Raw genomic sequence first — 20,961 nt, forward strand, 5'->3', positions numbered from 1 at the left:
ATCATTCTTACCATGGAGCATTATATTGGCGTTAGGACATTTTCCATTTCATTAACCATTCCTTTCCTATTAATTCCTAAAATTCTGTTTGCTTTTTTGATTGCCGCAGCTCACTGAGCCGACGCTTTCACATTTGAAGTGAGTGAGCTTGGATCTGCTCTCCTGCCTTGCTTTCAGTGATTTCGCCGGAGGAAATAATGAACGTGCTTTAATACTTTGTTTGCGGTATAATTGGTTAGTGGTAATTTTTATAAACCTTTAGCAGGAAGCGCTGTGTACAAATATTGCTGAAGTTGTACCTGAAGAGGTCCATATTGCGAGGGCTTTGTCCGGACCTGTGTCCGAGGTTTAGGTTTTCCGCCTGCATTTTACCCTGGTCAAGCAGGGGTGGCCCAGGGCAGGGCTGAGAGATCCCGGTCCCCGGCAGGGATGAGAGATCCTGGTCCCCAGGGCAGGGATGAGAGATCCTGGTCCCCGGCAGGGCTGAGAGATCCCGGTCCCCGGCGGGGATGAGAGATCCCGGTCCCAGGGCAGGGATGAGAGATCCCGGTCCCCGGCAGGGATGAGAGATCCTGGTCCCCGGCAGGGCTGAGAGACGCTGGTCCCCAGGGCAGGGATGAGAGATCCTGGTCCCCAGGGCAGGGATGAGAGATCCTGGTCCCCGGCAGGGCTGAGAGATCCCGGTCCCCGGCGGGGATGAGAGATCCTGGTCCCCGGCAGGGATGAGAGATCCCGGTCCCCGGCGGGGATGAGAGATCCTGGTCCCCGGCAGGGCTGAGAGATCCTGGTCCCCGGCAGGGATGAGAGATCCCGGTCCCCGGCAGGGATGAGAGATCCTGGTCCCCGGCAGGGATGAGAGATCCCGGTCCCCGGCAGGGCTGAGAGATCCTGGTCCCCGGCAGGGCTGAGAGATCCTGGTCCCCGGCAGGGATGAGAGATCCCGGTCCCCAGGGCAGGGATGAGAGATCCTGGTCCCCGGCAGGGATGAGAGATCCCGGTCCCCAGGGCAGGGATGAGAGATCCTGGTCCCCTGCAGGGCTGAGAGATCCCGGTCCCCGGCAGGGATGAGAGATCCTGGTCCCCTGCAGGGATGAGAGATCCTGGTCCCCGGCAGGGATGAGAGATCCCGGTCCCAGGGCAGGGATGAGAGATCCCGGTCCCCGGCAGGGATGAGAGATCCCGGTCCCCGGCAGGGATGAGAGATCCTGGTCCCCTGCAGGGATGAGAGATCCCGGTCCCCGGCAGGGATGAGAGATCCTGGTCCCCTGCAGGGATGAGAGATCCCGGTCCCCGGCAGGGCTGAGAGATCCTGGTCCCCGGCAGGGATGAGAGATCCCGGTCCCCGGCAGGGATGAGAGATCCTGGTCCCCGGCAGGGCTGAGAGATCCTGGTCCCCTGCAGGGATGAGAGATCCTGGTCCCCGGCAGGGATGAGAGATCCCGGTCCCAGGGCAGGGATGAGAGATCCCGGTCCCCGGCAGGGATGAGAGATCCCGGTCCCCGGCAGGGCTGAGAGATCCCGGTCCCCGGCAGGGATGAGAGATCCCGGTCCCCGGCAGGGATGAGAGATCCCGGTCCCCTGCAGGGATGAGAGATCCCGGTCCCCGGCAGGGATGAGAGATCCTGGTCCCCTGCAGGGATGAGAGATCCTGGTCCCTGGCAGGGATGAGAGATCCTGGTCCCCGGCAGGGATGAGAGATCCTGGTCCCCGGCGGGGCTGAGAGATCCCGGTCCCCGGCAGGGATGAGAGATCCCGGTCCCCTGCAGGGATGAGAGATCCCGGTCCCCGGCAGGGATGAGAGATCCCGGTCCCCTGCAGGGATGAGAGATCCCGGTCCCCGGCAGGGCTGAGAGATCCCGGTCCCCGGCAGGGATGAGAGATCCCGGTCCCCGGCAGGGCTGAGAGATCCTGGTTCCCGGCAGGGCTGAGAGATCCTGGTCCCCGGCAGGGCTGAGAGATCCTGGTCCCCGGCAGGGATGAGAGATGCTGGTCCCCGGCAGGGATGAGAGATCCCGGTCCCCGGCAGGGCTGAGAGACGCTGGTCCCCGGCAGGGATGAGAGATGCTGGTCCCCGGCAGGGATGAGAGATCCTGGTCCCCGGCAGGGATGAGAGATCCCGGTCCCCGGCAGGGATGAGAGATCCTGGTCCCCGGCAGGGCTGAGAGATCCTGGTTCCCGGCAGGGATGAGAGATGCTGGTCCTCGGCAGGGATGAGAGATCCTGGTCCCCGGCAGGGCTGAGAGATCCTGGTCCCCGGCAGGGCTGAGAGATGCCCGTCCCCGGCAGGGCTGGATGGTGCCAGACGTGCGCTCCCAGCCTGAGACTTTTCATCCTGGGGGGATCCTCAGGCCAGCGTAGCCCGTGTCGTCATTTTCTTCTCCTGTGGTGGTTGGACCCCAGAGTGATTTGTCATTGATTTGGGTAGGGGGGCAGGTGGGGAGGTGGCTGCTAGTTGAGATTAAGGTTATGCAGATCCCGTCAGCCAGGTATGCTCAGCTGGAGACTTGTCCTGCCGAATGTCTGGCAGACCGTGTGTCCCCTGGCCTCGCTTCTCAAGGTCTCTGTGAGCCTGTGACCTCCTCACTCAATAGGAAGAGTTTTGCCAGTCATGGAGAGGGCTCGTCTGCCCACATCTCCATTATTTCCACCCAGACAGAGGGAGCCCCATCGCCGGATAACTTTGCAAGGATATTCAGTAGTGAGGGCACGCGGGTGAATGCACATTTAGGCTGATAAGTTTATCCGGCTGCCTCCGACTGTCCTAAAGTTATCCAAATATAAATCAGCACTTATCCAGCTGCCTCTGCCGCACAATGCACCCACATCCAGCTATCTTGGGACCGGTCAGCACGGAGCAGTTTTCCAATCCCGTCATCTGTCTGTCTGAGTACGAATTTAGCCGGGAATATGGCGCTCCTCATGTGCTTCACTTTGGGCGTCTTGTGATGCCTGGGTGCCCCGCGGAGCCTGCAGTGTGAGGGATACCTGCTCATCTCCCAGCGCTTGCTGAGACACAGGACTGCATTGTTCCAAGGCTCTGGTCCTCTGTCTGTGCCAGGCAGCCCTGGAAACCGAAGTGCACACAAAACATTGCGCAGTCTCAGGCAGCCTCAGCACAGCACTTTCCCAGGGCTGCAAGCTTACAGGCCAGGGATTATTAAACCACAACTATTAACGCTCACCCTCTTCAGTTTGCTTTCTGCTTCACTCTTGAAGTTTATTCATTTTATTTAGGTATTTATTTTAAAAAAATGATGATACCGCCACCCGGGTCCTTTTAAGGCACTGTAGAGAACAAATAAATAAAAGCACCACTCAAAGCATAAAAAGCACCATCAAAACAGACATTTTCTCCTGCTTACCTGGTCCTCCTCTTCTGAATCGGTGAAGCGGATGGAAATGTCAATTGTGCAAACACAAGAGCATGACAACTGAGAAGTGAAGTCTGGCAAAGAGAGTATAAAAAAAGAAATACAATTATTAATTCGTTCCTTGTGTGCAATTGCACCACTGTCACTGGGCAATAAGTGTCGTCATTGCACGATGACCAGCAGGTCTGTGTCGGTGTCATCGCACGATGGCCAGAACATGAGCATTGCCATACTGAGTCCATCAAGCCCAGTATCCTGTTTCCAACAGTGCCCAGTCCAAATCACAATTACCTGGCAATACCAAAGCATTAAATACATCTAAAGCTACTAATGCTTATTAATTAATAGCAGTTTATGGATTTTTCCTCTAGGAACTAATCCAAACCTTTCTTAAACCCAGTTACACTAACTGCACTAACCACATCCTCTGGCAATGAATATCAGAGCTTAACTATGCATTGACTCTTCAGTTTGTCAATCTGGCCTACCACATCTTCCAGGTTCACTGTAATTTGGTTCAGTTTATCTGACTCATCACCCTTGAAAACCTTCTCCATTACGGGTACCTCCCCAACATCCTCTTCAGTAAACACCAAAGCAAAGAAATCATTTAATCTTTCCACGATGGCCTTATCTTCTCTAAGTGCCCCTTTAACCCCTCGATCATCTAACGGTCCAACTGACTCTCAGGCTTTCTACTTCGGATATATTTTTAAAAGGTTTTATTGTGAGTTTTTGCCTCTACAGCCAACTTCTTTTTGAAGGGGTTAATAAACATGTGGACAAAGGTGAACCGGTAGATGTAGTGTATTTGGATTTTCAGAAGGTGTTTGACAAAGTCCCTCATGAGAGGCTTCTAATAAAACTAAAAAGTTATGGGATAGGAGGCGATGTCTTTTCATGGATCTCAAACTGGTTAAAAGACAGGAAACAGAGAGTAGGATTAAATGGTCAATGTTCTCAGTGGAAAAGAGTAAACAGTGGAGTGCCTCAGGGATCTGTACTTGGACCAAAATGATAAAGTGGATGGAACAGCACCCCTAAGAGGAAAGACTAAAGAGGTTAGGACTTTTCAGCTTGGAGAAGAGACGGCTGAGGGGGGATATGATAGAGGTGTTTAAAATCATGAGAGGTCTAGAACGGGTAGATGTGAATCGGTTATTTACTCTTTCGGATAGTAGAAAGACTAGGGGGCACTCCATGAAGTTAGCATGGGGCACATTTAAAACTAATCGGAGAAAGTTCTTTTTCACTCAACGCACAATTAAACTCTGGAGTTTGTTGCCAGATGATGTGGTTATTATTATTTATTATTATTATTATTATTATTATTATTATTATTTAGAGACTTTTATATACCGGTATTAGTAGGGACATCATACCGGTTCACATTTGAACAGCAGGATTGAAAGTACATATTAACAGGGAGAAAGAACTGGGAGGGGGATAACACAAGAGCAGCGTAGAAATGTAGCTTAACAGGCGAACATAAAAGCTTAACAGGCAAACATAGAGCTCCTTAATATAAGGAATATAGGATAGTCTATATGGGAGATAGTATAGCATCGTAGGAGGGAGGGGAGGGCTAATCCGGATAGGCTTTTTTAAATAACCATGTTCTTAACTTCCTTTTAAATTTGATGGTGCATGGTTCAAGGCGTAAGTTTGGAGGGAGGGAGCTCCAGAGTGAAGGGCCAGCAATTGAGAGGGCACGGTCGCGTGTGGAGGAGAGGTGGGCTGTTTTAAGGGAGGGTACTAGTAGAGTGCCTTTGTTGGCAGTTCTGGTGGGCCGGGTAGACTGATGAGTCTTAAAAGGAATGTCTAGCCAGTTGGAATTGTGAGCGTGAATGGATTTATGTACAATGGTCAGGGTTTTGTAGTGAATTCGGGAAGGGATAGGGAGCCAGTGTAAGTCTTTAAGGATAGGGGTGATGTGTTCAGATTTACGGGTATTTGAGATGATTCTAGCAGTCGCATTTTGTAACATTTGTAGGGGTTTTATTGTGGAGTAGGGGAGCCCTAGGAAGAGTGAGTTACAGTAGTCCAATTTAGAGGAGTTAGTGGATTGGATCACTGTGCGGAAGTCTTGGGTGTAGAGTAGTGGTTTACGTTTTTTTAGGACATTGAGTTTGAAGAAACTTTCTTTAAGTATGGAGCTGACGTATTTCTTCATGCTGAGTTGTTGATCAAGGAGAACTCCAAGGTCCCTTACAAAGGGTTGGGCTGTGGTGATGTTGAGATTGGGGTCATTAGACAGGAGGGGGAAGGGGGAGAGTGGGGGGGAAATAAGTAGAAGTTCAGTTTTGTTGGTGTTGAGTGCGAGGTGGAGGTTGGTGAGTAGAGAGTTGATGGCCGCGAGGCAGTTTTCCCAGTGCCTCAGGGCGTCAGAGATACAGTTGTGAATAGGTATGATGATCTGGACATCATCTGCATATAGATAGAACTTTAGTTTGAGTTCAGAGAGAAGCTGGCAGAGTGGGGTGAGGTAGATGTTGAAAAGGGTGGATGAGAGTGATGAACTTTGTGGGGTTCCTTGTTGGGCATGGGGGGGCGGATAAGGCATTACCAATTTTAACAGACAACTTTCTGTTCGAGAGGTAGGATTTGAACCAGGCAAGGGCTAGGCCTGAGATACCAGTGCTTTCTAGACGGGTAAGGAGGTGATTATGGCAGATGGTGTCGAAAGCCACAGAGATATCAAGGAGGGCGAGGAGGTAGCTGTGACCTTGGTCCATTCCTCTCAGGAGGTGGTCAGATAGGGTGAGAAGTAGCGATTCAGTGTTGAAATGTTTCCGAAAGCCGAATTGCGAGACGTGGAGGATCGAGTGGTTTTCAAGATAGTCCATAAGTTGTAGACTCTTTCAATAAGCTTGGCAATAAATGGGAGGTTTGAGATAGGGCAGAAATTGGAAGGGTCTTTCGGGTCTAGGGAGGGCTTCTTGAGGAGAGGTTTAACTACTGCATGTTTGAGTATGTCAGGGACAGTCCCATGGGAGAGTGAGCAGTTAATGATGTCTGTTATGGCTTGGGCTATGGAGTTAGGGATGGCCAATAGTGCTTTAGGGGGGATGGTGTCACTGGGGTGGGAGGCAGGTTTGAGTTTTTTGAGGATGGTTTCTACTTCTTTGGGAGAAGTATAGTCGAGGGCAGTCATTGTGGGCTGGGAGGGTGCAGGGTAGGTGGAGAGGGAGGAGGGGGGCGGGTTGGGGGAGGCGGGGAATCTGGAGAGGAGGTTTGTTATTTTGCTCTGGAAGTAGGTAGCAAGTTCTTCACATTTGGAGGCTGCAGAGTCAGGTATAGTGGGAGGGATGGACTTAGTGAGACTTGAGACATACGAGAAGAGCGCTTTGGGATTGAATCTGTAATCATGGATTTTCATAGCGTAGAAATCACGTTTGTGTTTTAGAGTTGTGAGTCTGTAGCAGTGTAGTGCCGTTTTGTAGATGGCAGAATGCTGAACCGAGCCTACCCAGAATAAAAGTCATCAACCCATGCCAAAGTAGACCACAATACGTCTACTGCCTTTTCTCATATTGAGGAACTACGACTTGTTATATATATAACCTTGTTTTGTTCTTGTTTGCACTATCTTTTCTTTAGCTTCCTGTCGTTACCCCCCACCCCAGTTTGACTTTCCTGTTACAATGTAATTTTCCAATCTTAACCTGTTTATTGTAAACCGACATGATGTCCACAACGAATGCCGGTATATAAAAATGTTTAAATAAATAAATAAATAGTTGGGTGCTTACGCCATTTTCTCTCTTTTTGTCTGAGTTCATTTCTTAGGGTTTTTAGCTCAGATGTGTACCATGGATTTGCGTGTTTGGAGGAGGTGCTCATGACACGTTTGGAGATAGGGCAGAGTTTGTTGGTGATGTCAGCCGTGAGGTTGTTCCAGGATTCTAGCGCTGAGTCAGGATCAGAACAAACTAGGTTGGGTAGGGCGGTTGATAATGCAGCAGCTAGTTCATCGCTGGGACAAGATTTTCTGGATATTATAGTAGTGCAGTGGGCATTGTTGCGAGGGGGGGAGGGGGGGAGGCTTTGATGGAGAGAAGGCCTTCTATTAGATAGTGGTCGGACCAGGGAACTGGGGTGCAGGTGGGGGTAGTGGTGGAGAGGACAGCAGAGTTGATGAACATCAGATCCAGTGTGTGTCCTGCTTTGTGGGTGGGAGATGTAATCATTTGTTGACATCCTATTGCGTGGAGGAACTTTATGAAGGCTTCACATGACGAGGAGGGGGGTAGGGAGTCTACATGGAGATTAAAGTCTCCGAGGATGATGGAGGGGATATCAGCATTGATCGAGTCAACAATGAATTCAATAAGGGGAGAGGGGTTGCAGTCGAGGAGTGCAGGAGGGGAGTGTACTCGACAGATTTGCACGTCCGCTCCAATTGAGCAGCGGAATGGGAGGGAACTTTCCTACCCCTTACCCTAACCTCCATTCCCCTCTTCTCCCCACCCTCTAAATCCCCCTTTTTTTTTTTTACCTTTTATTCTTCAAATTACTTCATGGCCCGACCTGAAATAACTTGCGTACGCCGGCAGCCGGCCGGTGTGCGAGGCTCCGGTACAGCGAAGAATGGTGCTGCCCGGCCTGCCCTGCATGACCCCCCGGCCGGCCCATTTGTCAGGGCCCAGCATTTATGCGCTTAAGTGGCTATTTCTACGTGCGTGGCCGATTTAAAATCCGGCCGTTAGAGCGCATCTTCTCACTCATAAAAAGAAGTGGCAAAGACCCCCAGTGACTGACCGCAGGTCACAGCTCTTATTTAATAAGAGAGCATCTTCTCACTCATAAAAAGAAGTGGCAAAGACCCCCAGTGACTGACCGCAGGTCACAGCTCTTATTTAATAAGAGAGCACCTTCTCACTCATAAAAAGAAGTGGCAAAGACCCCCAGTGACTGACCGCAGGTCACAGCTCTTATTTAATAAGAGAGCATCTTCTCACTCGTAAAAAGAAGTGGCAAAGACCCCCAGTGACTGACCGCAGGTCACAGCTCTTATTTAATAAGAGAGCATCTTCTCACTCGTAAAAAGAAGTGGCAAAGACCCCCAGTGACTGACCGCAGGTCACAGCTCTTATTTAATAAGAGAGCATCTTCTCACTCGTAAAAAGAAGTGGCAAAGACCCCCAGTGACTGACCGCAGGTCACAGCTCTTATTTAATAAGAGAGCATCTTCTCACTCATAAAAAGAAGTGGCAAAGACCCCCAGTGACTGACCGCAGGTCACAGCTCTTATTTAATAAGAGAGCATCTTCTCACTCATAAAAAGAAGTGGCAAAGACTCCCAGTGACTGACCGCAGGTCACAGCTCTCATTTAATAAGAGAGCATCTTCTCACTCATAAAAAGAAGTGGCAAAGACTCCCAGTGACTGACCGCAGGTCACAGCTCTCATTTAATAAGGGAGCATCTTCTCACTCATAAAAAGAAGTGGCAAAGACCCCCAGTGACTGACCGCAGGTCACAGCTCTCATTTAATAAGAGAGCATCTTCTCACTCATAAAAGAAGTGGCAAAGACCCCCAGTGACTGACCGCAGGTCACAGCTCTTATTTAATAAGAGAGCATCTTCTCACTCATAAAAAGAAGTGGCAAAGACCCCCAGTGACTGACCGCAGGTCACAGCTCTTATTTAATAAGGGAGCATCTTCTCACTCATAAAAAGAAGTGGCAAAGACCCCCAGTGACTGACCGCAGGTCACAGCTCTTATTTAATAAGAGAGCATCTTCTCACTCATAAAAAGAAGTGGCAAAGACCCCCAGTGACTGACCGCAGGTCACAGCTCTTATTTAATAAGAGAGCATCTTCTCACTCATAAAAAGAAGTGGCAAAGACTCCCAGTGACTGACCGCAGGTCACAGCTCTTATTTAATAAGAGAGCATCTTCTCACTCATAAAAAGAAGTGGCAAAGACTCCCAGTGACTGACCGCAGGTCACAGCTCTTATTTAATAAGAGAGCATCTTCTCACTCATAAAAAGAAGTGGCAAAGACCCCCAGTGACTGACCGCAGGTCACAGCTCTTATTTAATAAGAGAGCATCTTCTCACTCATAAAAAGAAGTGGCAAAGACTCCCAGTGACTGACCGCAGGTCACAGCTCTCATTTAATAAGAGAGCATCTTCTCACTCATAAAAAGAAGTGGCAAAGACCCCCAGTGACTGACCGCAGGTCACAGCTCTCATTTAATAAGAGAGCACCTTCTCACTCATAAAAAGAAGTGGCAAAGACCCCCAGTGACTGACCGCAGGTCACAGCTCTCATTTAATAAGAGAGCATCTTCTCACATAAAAAGAAGTGGCAAAGACCCCCAGTGACTGACCGCAGGTCACAGCTCTTATTTAATAAGAGAGCATCGTCTCACTCATAAAAAGAAGTGGCAAAGACTCCCAGTGACTGACTGCAGGTCACAGCTCTTATTTAATAAGAGAGCATCTTCTCACTCATAAAAAGAAGTGGCAAAGACTCCCAGTGACTGACCGCAGGTCACAGCTCTCATTTAATAAGAGAGCATCTTCTCACATAAAAAGAAGTGGCAAAGACCCCCAGTGACTGACCGCAGGTCACAGCTCTTATTTAATAAGAGAGCATCGTCTCACTCATAAAAAGAAGTGGCAAAGACTCCCAGTGACTGACTGCAGGTCACAGCTCTTATTTAATAAGAGAGCATCTTCTCACTCATAAAAAGAAGTGGCAAAGACTCCCAGTGACTGACCGCAGGTCACAGCTCTCATTTAATAAGAGAGCATCTTCTCACTCATAAAAAGAAGTGGCAAAGACCCCCAGTGACTGACCGCAGGTCACAGCTCTTATTTAATAAGGGAGCATCTTCTCACTCATAAAAAGAAGTGGCAAAGACCCCCAGTGACTGACCGCAGGTCACAGCTCTTATTTAATAAGAGAGCATCTTCTCACTCATAAAAAGAAGTGGCAAAGACTCCCAGTGACTGACTGCAGGTCACAGCTCTCATTTAATAAGAGAGCATCGTCTCACTCATAAAAAGAAGTGGCAAAGACTCCCAGTGACTGACTGCAGGTCACAGCTCTCATTTAATAAGAGAGCATCTTCTCACTCATAAAAAGAAGTGGCAAAGACCCCCAGTGACTGACCGCAGGTCACAGCTCTTATTTAATAAGAGAGCATCTTCTCACTCATAAAAAGAAGTGGCAAAGACTCCCAGTGACTGACCGCAGGTCACAGCTCTCATTTAATAAGAGAGCATCTTCTCACTCATAAAAAGAAGTGGCAAAGACCCCCAGTGACTGACCGCAGGTCACAGCTCTCATTTAATAAGAGAGCATCGTCTCACTCATAAAAAGAAGTGGCAAAGACCCCCAGTGACTGACCGCAGGTCACAGCTCTCATTTAATAAGAGAGCATCTTCTCACTCATAAAAAGAAGTGGCAAAGACCCCCAGTGACTGACCGCAGGTCACAGCTCTCATTTAATAAGAGAGCATCTTCTCACTCATAAAAAGAAGTGGCAAAGACTCCCAGTGACTGACCGCAGGTCACAGCTCTTATTTAATAAGAGAGCATCTTCTCACTCATAAAAAGAAGTGGCAAAGACCCCCAGTGACTGACCGCAGGTCACAGCTCTCATTTAATAAGAGAGCATCGTCTCACTCATAAAAAGAAGTGGCAAAGACCCCCAGTGACTGACCGCAGGTCACAGCTCTCATTTAATAAGAGAGCATCTTCTCACTCATAAAAAGAAGTGGCAAAGACCCCCAGTGACTGACCGCAGGTCACAGCTCTCATTTAATAAGAGAGCATCTTCTCACTCATAAAAAGAAGTGGCAAAGACTCCCAGTGACTGACCGCAGGTCACAGCTCTCATTTAATAAGAGAGCATCTTCTCACTCATAAAAAGAAGTGGCAAAGACCCCCAGTGACTGACCGCAGGTCACAGCTCTTATTTAATAAGGGAGCATCTTCTCACTCATAAAAAGAAGTGGCACATGGCAGAGATAAGTTAAAAAAAAGGCCTTTAGCTCACTTTAAATCGAACCCCCTGGATTGCCCTAGGTGTAGCAGAGGTGTGTGCATCCTGCCCTGTACCTTGGCCATGTAACCGTGCATCCCTTCCCGTGCTTTGCAGCCCTGGCTTCTCTCTGGCTGTGGTGCATCTGCAGCACAATCCTAGCCCAGAGCAGCGAGCCAGGCCTAGCAGCCCCTTCTCAGTCTTTAGACTGGTTCTGGTTTAAACTGGATCTTGCAGCATCTGTTGGAGGGGGGCAGGAGGGAAACCTAGTCAAGTCAGGGAAGGATTCATGTTTATTTTTTTAAAGGACTATTAAAAGTTTGTGTGTTTTCCAGTTCCTCTTAATGGTCCCCGTGAGCCCTGCGCTGCAGCTCGTCGTCCAGCGTTTCCCATCAGTCGTGCGACCTGTGACTGGAAGGCCGGCTGCATGCTAGGCCCCCTTGCAGTTCTGCACGGAAAGGTTTCCTCCCGTGCCCGCCCCCCCTGGGCAGTGCCCTGGCATACAAGCCCCTGCCGGACAGAATGGACAGAATGTGCTATTGCTCGGCGTCAGCAGGGACACTCTCACCGACGCCCACGCCTTTACGGGCCTGATTTATTTAATACCAAAGTGACAGGTTTATCAGAGCAGTTAATTTCTTTTTTTTTATGCCTGCATCTAGCCTGGCAATAAATCCCGCCGAGGTCACTGGGGTAACTGCTGCAGAAGAATGCATGAATCCAGCTGGAGCAGGATATAAATGAGATTGTCAGGAAGACCAAAGCAACCGGAGATGGAGGCGTAGCCCCAGCCTTATTTGGAATATGTTCATGGATTTAAGAAGCAATTTGTGAACTAAGAAATCAGTATTTTACCTGAGAATGAATTTCTTTTACAACACTTCCTATGCTGAATGCTGGGAAATGTATTTGCAATAGGCATGGGGAAAAGAAATGCAGTAATTTGATTGGCTCATGTTGCTGACAGGTTGGGCAGGCCTGCAGTGCAATAAGGATCCTTGCACCTGCTACCGAGTGTGTGCACTGCAAACCTCACTGCAGGTAAGCGTGCATGCAGCAATATGCACTCCGTCATGACCCAGCCTCTCGATTTAAAGTCTGGGGATTGCCCCAGCGTTACAAACTCCCCCTATTCCTTTCCCTGCTGCTGCAGACCCTGTTCTCCAGCCTCCTCTGGCGTCAGACATCCCAGCAGGAGGTTATACTGGGACCTGCTTGGCTCTAGAGACGGGTCAGAGAGCGCTTAGCTCGGAGGCTTCCCAGCAGGTGAGATTTATCATGATCACCCTGATAGGAGACACTCACGGGCGGACGCTCAGCCTGGCGCACGGGTCTACGCGTGGTCGAGCGTGCGTTTTGGATGTGCTAGACTAGCGCCCGATGCAATAAGGAGATTAGTGCGGCCCAAATGAGCATCCAAACAAATGCGTAGCGGATAGCGCTCATCCCATGTAAAGTCCACGAGGATGAGGATATTAGCTGTTACTCCCTGGATGCACAAAATCACTGAGCATCCAGCGCATGCTTTTTAACATAGCAAATGTAACTCCAGCCCCAGAGGTGGCATAAAGTCAATTCACGAGGAAGGGTTCATGAGAAATTTAAAAAAAAAAAAATACGGTCCTCCGTGAATCCTCCTTAGTATAGTTCTGACACTTAAATTAACTGGTTGCGTTGTCAAAAAATAAATGTATATTTGTTTGCTTGATTAAACAAATACATTCTTAGGGCTGCACAATTTAGACGCCTGTAGTAAGAGGCGCTTAGCTATGGGCATCTTCAGCCACCGCAGCAAAATAACAAAGAGATCGGCATGAAGAAGCAGGAGAAAGCAGACGCTGGTCTTCAGCACCCGGTGCATCTGAGTGCCCGAGACGCACAGTTCTCCCCTGGCACGGCCCCTCATTTACATACTGCATGGGGTGCCCAGGAGATGCGGCTGCCGCACGTGAGGAAAATACGAGGGCCCGTCTTCAATGCACGTCTTATTGCATCTGTAGGCAGGGTTTCTTCCAACCTTGTGCATGAATGATGCCATTCGTGATGCATCAGCTTGTGGAAACCTCAGCTCTTTGTGCCCCTCTTGCTAGGATGGCCGCTCCCAGCGGTCCAGGAGAACTTCAGGGAAGAAATCTGATGAATTGCTTGCACTGTAAAACTCGTGACTTGATAGTAACATTTTTAGCTATTTTTGCAGTCGTTTTCACTTTTGGATCATTGCAAAGTAAACACAGAGGGGCCGATTCTTGTACCCAGTGGGAAAGGAACGTGCAAGCGTTGGATTTAAACAGGAAGCAGCCATGCAGCTTCCAGTACAGCGCAACAGTGAAAGAAGCTTAAATCTCACAGATTGCATGAGCCAAGCCAAAACATTTAGCATAAGAAGAAGAAATCCAGTTAACCCTCACCACCTGTCATGAAAAAGAAAGCATTAATACTGTCTGGAGGACATTCAGAGCCTATAAATCAACATCGATGCAATTTTGGGGTCAATAAATACTGCAAAGTAATACTTGGAAACATGATTTATAAATAGCCACTGCCATTAGCAATGGTTACATGGAATAGACTTAGTTTTTGGGTACTTGCCAGGTTCTTATGGCCTGGATTGGCCTCTGTTGGAAACAGGATGCTGGGCTTGATGGACCCTTGGTCTCACCCAGTATGGCAGGTTCTTATGTTCTTAATCAGTAAGTCACATGATGTGGAAAACCCAATCAAGGAATAAAGTCCCAAAACCATCATCACAGAAAAAGAATTAGGAATGAAAACCACATGAGCAAAAAGTTCTAATGAAGGGGGGTTAAAAATGATAATAGGGAAAAAGAATCAAAAGGCATTAATTAAACAAAATCCAAAGAAATTTCAGAAAGATACAGAGCACGTGCTGTCCTGGTTCAGCGACCGGGAAGCAAGGAGTGGGGAATGCGTTGCTGCTCCCTCTGTGAGATGCGAATGCCCGGTAACCCGCAGCGCTCTGCAGTGCATTCTGCTGAGGCTCGCATAACCTCCAACTCCTATACTGAGGGGCTGAGGCTCGCATAACCTCCAACTCCTATACTGAGGGGCTAAGGCTGTTCTGCTGAGGCTCGCATAACCTCCAACTCCTATACTGAGGGGCTGAGGCTCGCATAACCTCCAACTCCTATACTGAGGGGCTGAGGCTGTTCTGCAGAGGCTCGCATAACCTCCAACTCCTATACTGAGGGGCTGAGGCTCGCGTAACCTCCAACTCCTATACTGAGGGGCTGAGGCTCGCATAGCCTCCAACTCCTATACTGAGGGGCTGAGGCTCGCGTAACCTCCAACTCCTATACTGAGGGGCTGAGGATCACATAACCTCCTATACTGAGGGGCTGAGGCTCGCATAACCTCCAACTCCTATACTGAGGGGCTGAGGCTGTTCTGCTGAGGCTCGTGTAACCTCCAACTCCTATACTGAGGGGCTGAGGCCGTTCTGCTGAGGCTCGCGTAACCTCCGACTCCTATACTGAGGGGCTGAGGCTCGCATAACCTCCAACTCCTATACTGAGGGGCTGAGGCCGTTCTGCTGAGGCTCGCGTAACCTCCAACTCCTATACTGAGGGGCTGAGGCCGTTCTGCTGAGGCTCGCGTAACCTCCAACTCCTATACTGAGGGGCTGAGGCCGTTCTGCTGAGGCTCGCGTAACCTCCAACTCCTATACTGAGGGGCTGAGGCCGTTCTGCAGAGGCTCGCGTAACCTCCAACTCCTATACTGAGGGGCTGAGGCCGTTCTGCAGAGGCTCGCGTAACCTCCAACTCCTATACTGAGGGGCTGAGGCCGTTCTGCAGAGGCTCGCGTAACCTCCAACTCCTGTACTGAGGGGCTGAGGCCGTTCTGCTGAGGCTCGCGTAACCTTCAACTCCTATACTGAGGGGCTGAGGCCGTTCTGCTGAGGCTCACGTAACCTCCAGCTCCTATACTGAGGGGCTGAGGCCGTTCTGCTGAGGCTCGCGTAACCTCCAGCTCCTATACTGAGGGGCTGAGGCTCGCATAACCTCCAACTCCTATACTGAGGGGCTGAGGCTGTTCTGCTGAGGCTCGTATAACCTCCAGCTCCTATACTGAGGGGCTGAGGCTGTTCTGCTGAACCTCGTATAACCTCCAGCTCCTATACTGAGGGGCTGAGGCTGTTCTGCTGAGGCGAGCAATACTTTACAATTATTTGCTTTCAATGCATTGAATTTCTCTGGGGACACTGAAAGGATTTCTCTAAAAAATGCAGAAACAGGTTTGTGGCTCTGAATTTTCTATTGGGTTCTCCCTGTAGAAATGCTGTGGGTAAGTATTGACAGGAATGCAAGGAAATTTACATTGGTTGTTTATGTCACAAAAAATGAAAGGCCAGGACAAGAGGGAATGGCTGGGAAAGCTGTTGTAAGAGAAATTACTGCAGCAGAAATCGTTGGGCTGTGGAGCTCTGGGTGGGATGAGACTGGATCTGCCTGCATGGAGGATCCCTACAGCCTCTCAGCGCCAGCAGGCAGGACCCGTTTGGAGCGTCACCTACACCAGCCCCTTTCCCCACGGGCAAGACTTAAGTAAGTGACTGTGGTGAAGGCCGCAGGAGGTCCCGGGGTCAGGTCACAGGCCATGGTGAGTCCAAGGGGGCGAAGGGAAGACTGAAGATCCGGCAGGCTGAACGGGCGGCGGCGGCAACGTCTGGTGAGTGAGTGAGCCGGCTGGCGGGGATGGAAGATTCAGGAAATGAAAATCTAATCTGTGCCCTGTGTACATAGCACCTGCCTTTAAAGAAATCAGGCTGTGACTGAGCAGCATTCCCCAGGAGGGCCCATTTCCAGGCTTAGCATCTGACATGGATCTGAGACCATCCATCGGCCTGGAGCCAGCGATGTTGGACTGCTCTCAGTCTCCCTGCCATGTTACATGTCCTCCTGCGTGCGTTGTGCATGGATCTTTCTATCCATTCCTCTCTCTCTGCGTCTTTCTCTCACCCTAAAATCCTTGCACCTTTATATCTGCCTTCATTGCTTCAGCTTAAAGGCGGGGATTTGTTTTTATCTGAGACCATCCATCGGCCTGGAGCCAGCGATGTTGGACTGCTCTCACTCTCCCTGCCATGTTACATGTCCTCCTGCGTGCGTTCTGCATGGATCTTTCTATCCATTCCTCTCTCTCTGCGTCTTTCTCTCACCCTAAAATCCTTGCACCTTTATATCTGCCTTCATTGCTTCAGTTTAGGGACGGGGATTTGTTTTTATCTGAGACCATCCATCGGCCTGAAGCCAGCGATGTTGGACTGCTCTCAGTCTCCCTGCCATGTTACATGTCCTCCTGCGTGCGTTCTGCATGGATCTTTCTATCCATTCCTCTCTCTCTGCGTCTTTCTCTCACCCTAAAATCCTTGCACCTTTATATCTGCCTTCATTGCTTCAGCTTAGAGGCGGGGATTTGTTTTTATCTGAGACGATCCATCGGCCTGGAGTCAGCGATGTTGGACTGCTCTCAGTCTCCCTGCCATGTTACATGTCCTCCTGCATGCGTTGTGCATGATCTTTCTATCCATTCCTCTATCTCTGCGTCTCTCTCTCACCCTAAAATCCTTGCACCTTTATATCTGCCTTCCTTGCTTCAGCTTAGGGGCGGGGATTTGTTTCTATGGATAAGGATTGTAGATTGTGGGATGCGGCACTTTGGGTTACACCTCTGCCTGCAGGTTTCTGCATCGCTCATCCTGCTGGTGGCACAGAGACTGATCCTGGTGCTGATTGCATCGGGGGAAAGAGAGGACTGGAGTTTCTGCAGGAATCTGGAAGGGAAGTGCCTGCCGGCCCCGGATTGAGATATTTCTATATTTATCACTCACTATATTTATTGACTCACTCTATCATGTATCCATCATTTCACCTCTATAAACCCATTCCTGGTACTGATCCCCCCATGCTGCACCCATGCTTATTTGTTTTACCCAGACTATGTTATTAGCCCTTATTGGTTGTTTTTCTTCTCCCCTGCCGTTGAAGCAGGGAGCTATGCTGGATATGCGTGACGTATAAGTCTTCTCCCATGCCGTTGAAGCATAGAGCCATGCTGGATGTGCATCGAAAGTGAAGTATCAGGCCCATTTGGTTTGGGGTAGTAACCGCCGTAACAAGCCAGCTACTCCCCGCTTTTCCGCTGTCTGGGGGGATCTGGAGCTGGGACGGCCAATTTATCTCTAAGTGGTTTTCTCATAATAAGGATTTATGTAAGTAAAGTCACCAGGAATGAGAGTTTGTGAGGCTGCTTCCAGGAAAGGAAAGCTGGGGGTGCAGAAGATGAAGCCACGTCCCCTGTGCTGGGAGCAGCAGCCTCCCTCTTGCAGCCCAGGAGAGCTTGCCCTGCTTACCTTCATTTCTGCAAACTGATTCTGGTCCTTCCACACCTGTGTATCGCGCACCCATGAACCCCAGGGATTAATGCACTTAAACTACTTGTTTTGCTGGTTGATGATGTGACCTCTTTCCTTCAAGATTCAGAACCTGCTCAAACCTAAACGGTTTTGGCCCAGTAGTGTAGAATTGATCTTGTACAGTGCTGGGTACGTTCTTGGTAATTAATAGTCCGTGCTGTCCACGCTCCCTCCCCTGTATGTAAGAACTGAGATTGTCCAGTGATGCTAAAAACGTTAGCCCTGTGTGTGAGCTCCTCGGCGGAAAGTGTCAGGAAACAGCGCTTGATCATGGGACGCAGCTGATCCTGCACGAATGGCAGGTCAAGTGCCATCAACTTACTGAATACTAAACTCAGAGCTGAGCCTTGCTTCTCATTATTAGGAACTTGCAGTGCACACTCGGCCTCCTCTGACTGTGCTGGGACGTTTGTCGGCAGCTAAGGACTCCACATTCATTTTCCTGCACTGGATTGTATTTGTTTCATTTCTGGCTCTCAGAGACTTTTCTCCCCTCTCTGTCCCACCTTACTTTTGGCTCTGACACTGATGCACGTTCAGCCTGGGTCTTGCTTGCATCTCCCTCCTACCCTCACTTTCTGGATTAATAAAATCTTCCTCTGCCCTTCCTCGGCAGCCTCCTTCTGCTGTAACCCACAGAAACAGCCCCCGGTCAGAAGAGGGAGTGAGAGTCCTGCTGAGGGAGATTTCAGGGGCAGGAAAACGATTCCTATAGCATACACTATCCGCCCGATTTTAAATGCCCGGCGAGCGTAAAAAACGGGCCTTACGCGCACCGCGTGCATTTTAAAAGGGGACGGGCTGCGCCCGTAACCCTCGCTACCCACACAAGAGCCGGGCCATAGAAAAGGGGCGGTCCAGGGGGCGGGGCTGGAGGCGGCCGGTACCGTGGCCATTGGCTGCTACGCCGGGGGATCACGCGCCGGCAGGCAAGGAGCTGGCGTCTGCGGCAATTCCAGCTTTCCCTGCTCGTGTCCCATCTGCTTTTACAGGGCTGAGCCCCAGCGCTCCTTCCACCCCCAGTGCGTCCACTTTTCCTTCGCTCGTCTCCCCTCGCCTTACAGACATCTGAATAAGGAAGGTTTGTCATGTGCGATGCCTTTCGGTAACTCTTGCCTCTCCTCTCTCGCAGTCTCTGCAACGCTGCATTTCGTGTCGCAGAAGGTGCTGTGCAGATGTTCTAAAAGGGTGAAATCTTTCCAGTTGCTTCCATCACCTTCTCAGGATTCGGATGTCAGCAAACTGGAACAGAAAGCCAAAAACATCCTATGCTCTTAGGGCAGAGGCACCAAAGGGCCTTACGCGCATTTTGTGTCTATGGGAAAATACTTCGCGCACCTGGCTCTTATTTTGGTCTTTTGTTTCCTCAGAGAGCACCAGTACCACTTGGCTAATGTCCAATAAAAAACGATTAAAGATCCTTTGCTTAGCTTTTGGAATTGTACGGATGTTTCTTCCAAGTTATTTGTCAAATCTGTTAACCCCTTATCAGACGCAGAGTGCTCTGCCCTTCCCAGCAGAGATGAGGCTCACGTATACTCCTCAGGCGCAGTATTTACGGACTGTATTGCCACTTGACATCCGCACTGAAGTTATTTATTTAAAATTTAGAAAACTAAACTGGTTATTTACTCAGGCATTTGATGATTGACAAAGATACTTGAGTGAGCCAAGGCCGATAGCTGGAGCTTTACAATTGGTGATGATTGGATTGCTATGTAGGTTTTGTTTTATTATTGGTGAAATTTCAGATGTCTTTATGTTTTATTATGTAAGTTTTATTGTTGATGAATTGTCAGATGCTTGTTTTTATATTATGCACATTTTAAGTTGTAAACCGCCTACATGTTTATATGGATGTGTGGTATATCAGTACATCCGTCTACGAGGACTGCGCTGTAACTGATGGGGACACTCAGAGAAAGGGCCCTGGTGAGGGGAGTGCTTAGGCGGATGATGGGAGCTGACGGCTGTGCTTCCCATGCCCCTCAGGACTCTGCTACCTGGCCCTTGATGTCGGGGGAGGGTCTGAGGAGCTGGAGGAGAGCAGAGGACAAAGGGACGGGCAACCACGGACGGGCAAGCACGGACGGGCAACCACGGACGGGCAACCACGGACAAAGGGACGGGCAAGCACGGACAAAGGGACGGGCAAGCACGGACGGGCAACCACGGACGGGCAAGCACGGACGGGCAAGCACGGACGGGCAACCACGGACGGGCAAGCACGGACGGGCAACCACGGATGGGCAAGCACGGACGGGCAAGCACGGACAAAGGGACGGGCAAGCACGGACGGGCAACCACGGACGGGCAAGCACGGACGGGCAAGCACGGACAAAGGGACGGGCAAGCACGGACAAAGGGACGGGCAAGCACGGACGGGCAAGCACGGACGGGCAACCACGGACGGGCAAGCACGGACAAAGGGACGGGCAAGCACGGACAAAGGGACGGGCAACCTGTCAGTCTAACTTCCATAGTGGAGAAAACTATGAAAGCTTACAACAAAAAGGAGGATTCAGCCCCTTGAAAGAAGTAGATTACAGGACCCCAGACAGCACGGGTTGACAAAGGGAAGATTTTGTCAGATTTTGATTGACTTCCTTAATGCGGTGACACAAGTGGTCGATGTTGCCTGTCTGGACCTCACAGTGACATAGTTCATGATGGCAGAAAAAGCCCCAAGTGATCCATCCAGTCTGCCCAGCAAGCTTTATGCTTTTTTTTCTTTTTAGGTTAATTGTTGCTCTGTGCAGGTTACCCTAGTCAACATGGGTTACTCTTTTCTTCATCTCCTCTGTGTGTTTACCCCATGCCCTTCCGAACCCCGTTACCACCCTGGTCCTCACTGCCTCTACCGAGAGGGCATTCCAGGCATCCACCACCCTTCTGTGAAGAAATGCTTCCTGGTATTGCTCCTGACTCCACCCTTCTGTGAAGAAATGCTTCCTGGTATTGCTCCTGACTCGAACCTCTTTCAGTTTCAGATTTCGACCCCTTGTTCTACAGTTTTCTTTCCCTTGATTCCTGTTCATTAATACTTTTCAGGAATTAGGAAGTCTGTCCCTCCTTACTTCCTGTGTATACATATTTAGGTTTTAAATCTCATCGTATAACTCTTTTGGTGAAGAATCCACACCATTTTGCTCACCT

The 20,961-nt window shown here is 49.8% G+C and overlaps 1 protein-coding gene across 1 annotated transcript; it reads right to left on the reverse strand.

The window, feature by feature from the left end:
• Positions 1–348: 348 nt before the first annotated feature.
• Positions 349–2,331, reverse strand: LOC115089455 (formin-2-like). The gene has a single exon (XM_029597545.1). It carries the CDS (start codon positions 2,329–2,331, stop codon positions 349–351), a length of 1,983 nt encoding a protein of 660 aa, XP_029453405.1.
• Between the last annotated feature and the right edge of the window lie 18,630 nt (positions 2,332–20,961).

Source organism: Rhinatrema bivittatum, chromosome 4, assembly GCF_901001135.1.
Source record: "Rhinatrema bivittatum chromosome 4, aRhiBiv1.1, whole genome shotgun sequence".
NCBI classification, from domain to species: Eukaryota; Metazoa; Chordata; class Amphibia; order Gymnophiona; family Rhinatrematidae; genus Rhinatrema; species Rhinatrema bivittatum.

What these genes read in the sequence shown, in the direction of transcription:
- LOC115089455 (XM_029597545.1), bottom strand. Translation starts at nt 2,331, where the DNA reads ATGAAAAGTCTCAGGCTGGGAGCGCACGTCTGGCACCATCCAGCCCTG.